The sequence below is a fragment of the Canis aureus genome, chromosome X, assembly GCF_053574225.1.
Source record: "Canis aureus isolate CA01 chromosome X, VMU_Caureus_v.1.0, whole genome shotgun sequence".
In the NCBI taxonomy this organism is placed as follows: Eukaryota; Metazoa; Chordata; class Mammalia; order Carnivora; family Canidae; genus Canis; species Canis aureus.
Genome location: NC_135649.1, coordinates 1,739,851 through 1,748,950, shown reverse-complemented (window position 1 = coordinate 1,748,950; position 9,100 = coordinate 1,739,851). Strand labels below are relative to the sequence as shown.

General features: G+C 58.6%; 1 protein-coding gene across 1 annotated transcript; it reads left to right on the top strand.

Annotated features, from left to right (window-relative positions):
- Positions 1 to 1,237: 1,237 nt before the first annotated feature.
- ATP6AP1 (ATPase H+ transporting accessory protein 1) lies at positions 1,238 to 8,876 on the top strand. The gene is made up of 10 exons (XM_077888234.1): positions 1,238 to 1,430; positions 1,667 to 1,793; positions 4,146 to 4,220; positions 4,500 to 4,693; positions 5,200 to 5,240; positions 6,046 to 6,131; positions 6,569 to 6,807; positions 7,416 to 7,463; positions 7,550 to 7,781; positions 8,024 to 8,876. Exons 1-10 carry the CDS (start codon positions 1,288 to 1,290, stop codon positions 8,231 to 8,233), a joined length of 1,395 nt encoding a protein of 464 aa, XP_077744360.1. The 5' UTR covers positions 1,238 to 1,287; the 3' UTR covers positions 8,234 to 8,876.
- The last annotated feature ends 224 nt before the right edge of the window (positions 8,877 to 9,100 follow it).

Sequence of the window (9,100 nt, the reverse complement as noted above, 5' to 3'; positions counted from 1 at the left end):
CCTCACTCTAGCTCTACTGTACAGTGGCCTTTTTCCCTGTGTTCAAATTTTCCTCTTCTTATAAGGACACTAGTCATGGGGTTTAGGGCTCACCTGAATCCAGCATGACCGTATCTGGATCACATCTGGAAAGACCCTATTTCCAAATAAGACCACATTTCTGGATGGATCATGAATTTAGGGGGTCAACCTTATATCCAGTACCTATAGGAAGGTCAAAAAACAACCCTACAGTGCCCACCCATAGATCCACCCCCTAGGTTCTGCCATTAGCAGTTTACTATGGTTGCTTCATCACACACCTATGTCTGTAGTCCCACTTCGCTCTATTTTATTTTTGGGGCATTTCAGACTGAGTTGCGGGCATCACTTCAGTTCCTCCGAAATCAGTGCGCATACCCTTAACGGGAGCTCAAAATTTAATTATAGTTTCCAGTGTTTCGACTGTTGATCTCTAATAGTCACCAACCTGAGAAATCAAAAATGACCCAGGAAAAGGAAGTCTTCCAATGGGTTTGACGCGGTGTCTCCCACCTTGACTCTAGCTGTCCCATGGCCTCTTTCCTCTCTTTAAAGCAAACGTCGAGAAAGGACGATCTACAACCACGTCTCCTTCCCCCCATTGACATCGCTCCTGCCAAGGCCTCCAGGTGTTGCCAAGTCCAAGAAACGGTTTTCTGTCCTCATCCTACGTGCTTCTTGGCAGCAAGTGACACTGACATTGCTCATCTTGGTGCCCTTGAAACCGCGCTTCTCCCTGGCTCCTCCCCTCCCCCCGACGCTCCTCCTCCTCCCCGCCCATTTTCAGTGCAGGACCTTCCTCTGGAAGTTAGCCCGGGCCCTCCGGCCGCCTCCTCTGTCTCGGCGGGGCCCACCTCTGGGAAAAAGAAGCCACTCCTGCCATTTTAAGCGAAAGGAGGATTAAAGCCGGGAGACGCGAAGCCTGGAGGGCGGGGACCCGGCGAGCCGAGCCGCCCCGGCCCCGCCCCGGCCCCGCCCCGGCCCCGCCCCGGCCCCGCCCCGCTCCCGCTGGGAGCCCGCGGTGGGAGCCGGCCGAGCCCCGCCCTGCCGCCTTTCCCGCACGGAGCGTGCCCGCCGGAGGCACGTACAGCCAATCCGTGCGAAGGAGCGGCCCTGAGTGGCGTGAGCCTTGTCCAATCACCGGCGGGCCTGGCGAGCCGGCCTGCGCCCAAGCCAATGGGGGCGCGGGGCGGAGCTCGGGCGGAGGCGACGGTCACCTGATCTGCGGCGGCAGCGGCGGCCGAGGCAGTGGAGGCCGAGGCTGTGATGGCGGCGATGGCTGCGGCTCGGGTGCTGGCGGGGACGCGCCGGGCCCCAGCGCTCAGACAGATGCGGTGGCTGCCGCTGTTGCTGGTGGCGGTGGCGGCGGCGGAGCAGCAGGTGCCGCTGGTGCTGTGGTCGAGTGACCGGTGAGCGTGGCGGGCCGGGCCGGGGCAGGCTGCGCTGCGCGCCGCGGCGGCTGAGGCGCCCTCGCCCGGCTCCGGGGCTATCCTCAGCGAGCGGCGGCCGAGGGGGGCAGAGGCGGACTGTCCCTTCCTCGGCGGCCCGTGGGGAGCCAGCCGGGTCAGAGCTCGGGGCCCCGCGCGTCACGATGGTCGCAAGCCTGCACCCCCCACTTGACAGCACCTCTTCTGTGCCCTGCCAGGGACTTGTGGGGTCCTGCGGCCAGCACCCACGAGGGCCACATCACCAGCGACATGCAGCTCTCTACCTACTTAGACCCCGCCCTGGAGCTGGGCCCCCGGAATGTGCTGCTGTTCCTGCAGGACAAGGTGCGCCCGCCCCAGCCCTCTCTCCCTGTCATCGGAAGAAGTCAGGCCCCCCTCCCCCCAGGACACCGAGCCCATTCCCCAGGGGAGGCTTCAGTGACCTTGTCCCAACCGTAGGGAAGTGTGGCTCCTCTCTTGGGAAGGCCTGCAGGAGAAGGTTCCGTGGGAACGGTGAGGGCCTTGAAATGGCACTGACTTGATTCGGTTGAAGCCCCGGGTCAGAGGCCAGATGCCTACCCAGTACCAAGCACTTATCCGAGCTACTCTATGTGGGGGGGATTATCGTCCCCCTTTACAGATGAGAAGACTCGGGTCCAAGGACGGCAAATGACTTGCCTAGGGTCACTCAGCTAATGGGTGACAGAGCTGTGATCCTAACTTTGATGACGATAGTAGAGATAATTGAAAAATGATCACTTAATTGAGTGCTTCACATGCACGGTGCTAAGCTGATGTCATTATCTTGGATTCACTGCCAAGGGAACTAAGGCTGGTAGAGGTGCAACCATTGACGAATGATCCGTGGCTTATGCGCACCACACTTGGTTGGTTCCAGCCGGAGTCTGTCAGACACCCTCCACTTTGTGCTCAGGCACACAGTTTTCCCTGCCATGCAGGTCTCTGCCTCCGAAGCAGGCATATGGACCATGAGAAGATTCTAGGGCAGTGTAGAATTGGTGTTTGGGAGCTTATTGAGCCTCTGCTTATTCCTTCCTCAGGGGTGGCCTGTGTGGCTCATTCTCCTGTGGTCTTGCTCAGTTGCTCTCTGGGCACGTCATGGTGGTCATGCTGGCCTCCACTCCTTCCAGGAGGTGGTAAATAATGTAGTTAGACGGGAACTCAGTTCTGGTTCTACTACTTACCACCCTTTGGATGTGGGAGATAATCTGTGAATGCCTGTTTCCTCCTCTGTACAATGAAGATACCACCTGTATCAGAAGACTGTGAGGAGCGATTCTTATAAGCCTCGTAAAACACCTTTCCGGGGTCCCCTTATGGGATCCATCCATTCATTCATTGGCCAAATATGGACTGCCTGTAGTGTCCCAGGTTGCAAGTGTTGGGGACATAGCAGCGAGCAGAGTAACCCAAGCCCCTCCCGGAGGAAGCTGGCAGCCTCGGGAGGGCAACAGGTACATGCTAAGTTGGTGTATGATATAATGGCAATGCTGCTGTAGTTTTCAGAGAAAGAAGCAGGCCATGGGAACAGAATGATTGGCGATACTGTTTAAGATAAGGGTGATCAGACGGGCTCACTGAGGAGGGCTATCTGAGCAGATACCTAAATGGAGGGAGGCACACAGCCATGTGGGTATGGGTGGAAGAGTGCTCCTGGCAGAGGGAACAGTAGGTGCAAAGGCCCTGGGCAAGGAGTGCGCTTGGTGAGCCCATGAAAGAGCTGGTGTGGCTGGAGTGTAGTAGAGGAGAGCCAGGTAGCCAGGTAGCCAAGGGATGACAACCGGGGAAAGGCTGGTTGCAGTTCTAAATGTGGCAGGAAGCTTTGGGCAATTTTGAGCAAGGAGTCCTGAGAGGACACGGTGGTGGTTCCTGGGCTTTCAGAATGAGAGCCAAACAGGGTTAGGATTCCTGTCTAGATGGCAGAGGAGGCTGGGCAAGTGTGTATACTAAACAGAATCAGGTTAGAGAAACGGATTAAGATCGCTTCTGGGCCTAACTGGGAAAAGCCAGAGGAAGCTGGGAGTCGGGTGGAGGGCAGGAGTTGAAGGACACGTCTAGGTTGCAGAGGAAAAGGGATGGGATCGTGGTTACTGTGGTCCGGAGAGCTCCAAGGACTTCAGTGCTCTTTCCAGCAGATTCTACCATCTTCCTCTCTCCCCTTCCACCAAAACCAGGCAGGGAAGGAACTTCTTGTTCTCTTTGAAAAAGGGTCTTGTCCAGGTTGGACATAGGCGGTGCTAGGCGTTGCAGCTGGCACGCAGGTTCTCCTTTTCTCTGACTTCCGCCCCGGGGATGGGGCGGTGGTGGCAGTGGGGGAGCTGCCGAAAATGTTCCTCGCTGTCCCCCAGCCCCTCCCCCAGCTTCCCTCTTCCCCAGCCAGTTCCTCATCTGAAGGCAGGTGGCTGACTCTGAATCTTGAGGTTACGAGTCAGCTGCCTGCAGATTGCCTTCCAACCCCATGACCACCTTCCATGTTTTCTCACCCTACCAGGAAGGAGAAAAAGAGAACCTCCCATCCCTCCACTCGCTACCCCCAAACGTGCCTTTGTCCACCCTTTTGACTAGACCGTGTCTGATTGCAAATGAGATTTGGCTGTCCCTGCCCATGCGCAGGGAAGGTGTCTGCCCCCTGTCCTGGCCCAACCTTCTGAGGCACCTTCTCTGCTTCCCTACTAGCTGAGCATTGAGGACTTCACAGCATATGGCGGCGTGTTTGGAAACAAGCAGGATAGCGCCTTTTCTAACCTGGAGGTAAGAGTCCTCTCCCAGCCAAGGGCCATGGGGGCTCTCCTGCACTCTCTACCTCCATTCAATAAATACTGTCCCATTAGGAACCAGAGGTGCTGGCTTTAGAGGGTAGAAAGGCCTGAGATGTCAGGGACCAGGAGTGTGGGGTGTTTTCTTTCTGACTCTGAATAAGACCCTGGTGTGAGTGTGGGTGTGCCTGTGCCTTGCCCGAGAGGTTTGGGGGCTGGCTCAGGCCTGCTGGTCCCTTGCTAACCTATCCTTCTGTCTCTCCCTGGCCCCCAGAATGCCCTGGACCTGGCACCTTCCTCTCTGGTGCTTCCTGCTGTCGACTGGTATGCGGTCAGCACTCTGACCACTTACCTGCAGGAGAAGCTCGGGGCCAGCCCCCTGCACGTGGACCTGGCCACCCTGCGGGAGCTGAAACTCAATGCCAGCCTCCCGGCCTTGCTGCTTATCCGCCTGCCCTACACGTCCAGGTATGCCCCAGCTTCGGAGCCCAGAGAGTGGTGAGGCTCTGGGCTGTGGTGGCACAGGTCAGCCAGAGACAATGGTCCTCCCGTTTAGTCCCTTGAAGCCCGATCAGAAGGTGCTTTGTGTGTCCGGAAGAGGCGGGAAGGGCCTCTGGTCAGCGGGGACTCAGGAGTTAGTGCCCGGCACTGCGTGAGGCCTGTCGGGCCTCCAGAGATGTGGCAGACGTGGGCCCTGCTGGCGGGGGAGCTAGCTCCCTGAGCCGGGACATGTTCCCGGAGCAGCTGGCACAGGGGTGACGAGGGCAGGGCCAGGCAGTCAGCGAAGGTGCAGAGGGAGGAGTGAGCGTGGCCTCCAGAGCCCCCAGCTATACTGTGCTACTTGAACGCGGCCCGTGGGGAAGGACGGTGGCCTGGAGGGGAGGGTGTGCTGGAGGCGTAGACAGGAGCTGTCCCGAGGCGGTGGGGCGCTGTCCGGATTGCGGGGGCTCTCATGCTCTGCCTCTCTTCCACAGCTCAGGTCTCATGGCACCGAGGGAGGTTCTCACGGGCAATGGTGAGTAGCAGGGTCAGGGAGGGCACACGTTTTCCAGCCTTGCTCAGCCCTTGGCTGCAGAGAGCTGCCTCGCGGCTCCTCCTCAGTCCCTCTTCATTCCCAGGGCGGCTCCCCTGCTCCCCGGAACAACTGGCAGCTGAGCAGAAAGATGCTGGCCCCCCGGGCCTCGCCCCTCCACAGCTGGGCAGAGGTGTTAGGGCATCTGTGGGCCTTCCGAGTGAGAGCCTGTGGAGCCAGTCTCCACTCCAGCAGCGCAAGTCCTAGAAGTTTGGGTTTGGGAGACCAGCAACGTTTCAAAAAACAGTTCTGAGGGCTCCTTTTCTGCTATAAAGGGCAGTCGTTCCCCACGGAAAGGTCATTGAAAACGTATAGGCGGATTTGGAGTTTTCTTGATCTCTGTGTCTTGTGTAAGTTAGTTGGGGCTTGGCATTAGGGAGCCAACTACTGAGGCCGGCCGCAGGTTTCCCCAGGGAGGCTGGGGTGGACGGGTAGGAGGAGTAGCTGCTCGTGGGGGGCCTTGGTGGAAACGGAAAACACGAGTGAATCTGGATGGGAGCTGGCTCTGGGAAGGTCTCAGCGCCCCACCACAGAGGACGTGCCAGTTGCCAGGGGTGGGAGATGTCTGCTGGTCCCCACCCCAACGACAGGATTCCCCTGAACCCCACTAATGTGGCACATGGAAGGGCCCGGCCTCATGTCAGCAGTCTTCTGCGTGGGACGGCCAGATGGTTTCTAGCCGGCGTTAGGGTGTTGCTGTGAGGAGCTGCCCACGACCTGGTCCTTTGCTCTCCCTGTTGCTCCTCAGATGAGGTCATCGGGCAGGTGCTGAGCACACTCAAGTCTGAAGATGTCCCGTACACAGCAGCCCTCACAGCGGTCCGCCCTTCCAGGGTAGGCAGCGTAGCCTTCGGCAGGGCTCTGGGAGGTGTGGGCAGCCACCGCAGGGCGAGTGGGCCTGGAGGGTGTGTGGCTCTGAGCAGAGTGCCTTAGGGGGGTCGCCTTCTTCCCTGGGCCTGTGGAGGCCGCGGTGGGGGGACCAGGATGGACCAGAAAGTCCTGCTTCCTCCTTCCAGGCGGCAGCTTTCCTTCTTGTCCGGTGGGTCTTATTTCCTGGCTTGGTCGGACGGTATGTCCAAGTGTTCCTACTTTGGGGAGACCAGGAACATCATAGGGCTTAGGGCTCAGCCAGGAAAAGCTTCCTGGAGAGGGGCCTCTGAGCACGACCAATAGAACTGCAGATGCTAGACTGGGTGCCCAGTGGGGACACTGAGCTCAGGTCATGTGATTCTGGGCCATTCTGAGAGAAGGCTTGTGGGTTGTTTGTGCAGGTGGCCCGTGATGTAGCCATGGTGGCCGGGGGGCTAGGTCGCCAGCTGCTGCAGAAACAGCTAGCGTCGGCTACGGTCTATCCCCCTGTGAGTTACAATGATACTGCCCCCCGGATCCTGTTCTGGGCCCAGAACTTCTCGGTGGCATACAGGGACCATTGGGAGGATCTGACCTTCCTCACCTTTGGGATCCAGGAGCTCAACCTGACTGGATCCTTCTGGAATGACTCCTACGCCAGGTAAGGGCAGGTACCTGTCCCTGCAGGTGGGTGGGTATGGGGGAGGCGTTCACTGTGGGAAGCAGATGGGATAGTGGGGTGGGGCTGCTGGAGGGCTCTTGGGATGGGGCTTGCTCAAGAGTGCCTCTCCATGCCTTCTAGTCCTTTTCTGGAACCTTGGTTGTTAACACTTCCCAGTCACCTGGGAACCTGACACTCCCCTACCCCTACCCCTACCCCTGCCCTTAACAGCCTCAAGGCAACTGCCCAGGGGCATCTCCCAGGCCTGAGGTCCTTTAAAGGCTTCTGTACCCTCCCTGTGTGGAGAGACAGATACTGACGGACAGACTACCTTTATCCCCAAAGCCCAATCTAGGCATCTCAGTAACCTCAAGGGGGAGCTGAAAGGAGGGGCAGTGGGCTCAGGGAAATCAGAAGAAGGTGCTTTCAGCTGGAGGTGCGGAACCTGGGTGCTGGTTTCTGAGCTAGGTGTGATAGGGCGTCAGTTTTCCCATTTGTCGTGGGCGGGGGCACTGCTTCCCAGGAGGCTGTAAGGACCTGGGACAGCATAGATGGGCTAGGCCTGAGGAGCTCGCTCTCCCGGCTCACCTCTTACTCTGGCCCTGCAGGCTTTCGCTGACCTATGAGGAACTCTTTGGTACCACAGTGACATTCAGGTGAGTCGGAGGGGCAGTTGACATGTGGGCAGGCTGGCGTGGCTCCAGCCTTCCCAGCTGCCTGACACCCCACATGACTGCCTCAGGTTCATTCTGGCCAACCGCTTCTACCCAGTGTCTGCCCGGCACTGGTTTACCATGGAGCGCCTCGAAATCCACAGCAATGGCTCTGTCGCCTACTTCAATGCCTCCCAGGTCACGGGGCCCAGCATCTACTCCTTTCACTGCGAGTATGTCAGCAGCCTTAGCAAGAACGGCAATCTCCTCGTGCCCCGCCTGCAGCCATCTCTCTGGGAGGTGACTCTTCGGGACTTCCAGGTAGGGAATGTGGGGCCCAGACTGGAGATAGTGGGGTACTGGTAGAGAGGCGGGAGGGAGCAGAGACCCGATGGCATCGCAGCATCTCTAGGTCCGGGCTCGGGCTCGGACATGTACTCCAGAGTCCTATCCCACAGTGCTCCCATCCCACGAGATTTGGACTACCCACTAATTTGGGCACGATGGCCCTCACCGGGTGTCCCTCGGTGTGGGGCCACATGGTCCTTTCTCTCCCCTCCCAGATCCAAGCGTTCAACGTGAGCGGCGAGCAGTTCTCCTACGCCAGTGACTGTGCGGGCTTCTTCTCCCCGGGCATCTGGATGGGGCTGCTTACCTCTCTGTTCATGCTGTTCATCTTCACCTATGGCTTGCACATGATCCTCAGTCTCAAGACCATGGACCGCTTTGATGACCACAAGGGCCCCACCATCTCTTTGACCCAGATCGTGTGACCTTATTCCTGTGGGGGAGTTGCAGGCGTGATGGTGTCCAGGTTGTCACTTTCCCACCTCCAGGCATCCTGGACTGAAGGGCTTCCCCTCTTCCTAACCGTAGCATGAACCCCCAGTTTCCCTCAGCCTGTCTTGTTCCCTGTTCAACCCACTGAGGGGCTTCCCACCCCTATTTGTACCAACAAGGTGTACATATTCTTCATAGATAGTAGACAAATCTCCCAGGCCCGGTCATTGTAGGAGAGGTCATGAGTTCTAGGACCCTTCTCCTCCCCCTTATTTATTCTCATCTCCATCTTCACCCCTTGCTGTTTATAGTGCTTTTGTGTAGCAAATGCTCCCTCCCCGGGCTTAAGGGGGTCCCTGCAGCAGCTACAAGCTGGAGGTTCCCTGAGTTTGGGGGGTGTGGAAGTACTATTTAACCGTCCTGCTTGGCTGGTGTCCTTGTCTTTTGGTGATGTTGTGCTAATAATAAGCAGTACATTGGGGTTTATCTCTGTGGCCCGAGAACCAAGGGGCCTCCACAGCAGCTGGTCCGGGGGTGATCACTGGTTTTCTGGCACGTTCCAGCCAGGAGTGCCTGGCAGGAGCCTGGGTTTCTCGGTGGTTTCCTTCCTAATAAAATAAAGACAGGTTGACACGCTCCGGCCTCTTGTCCCTCATTTCTGCGCTGGGCACAGGGGATGCCCTGGGCTGAGGGCTGCCGCGGGAGGCGCCCGGATGTAGCCGCACCAGAGCCAGGCCCAAGGGGAGGCCGGAGGGTCTCGGGCAAGCCAGCCCGGCGGGCGACGCTACGGAGGGTCTGCGGCGCGCGGGCAGGGCGCGGCGGCCGGCGCCCGCGGGGAGGGGCCCGTCGTGACAATAGCC

Coding starts and splice junctions, on each gene's coding strand:
- ATP6AP1 (XM_077888234.1), top strand. CDS start 1,288: ATGGCGGCGATGGCTGCGGCTCGGGTGCTGGCGGGGACGCGCCGGGCC. Junction 4,694..5,199: donor CGCCTGCCCTACACGTCCAG/GTATGCCCCAGC, acceptor TCTCTTCCACAG/CTCAGGTCTCATGGCACCGA. Junction 6,132..6,568: donor CAGCGGTCCGCCCTTCCAGG/GTAGGCAGCGTA, acceptor TTGTTTGTGCAG/GTGGCCCGTGATGTAGCCAT.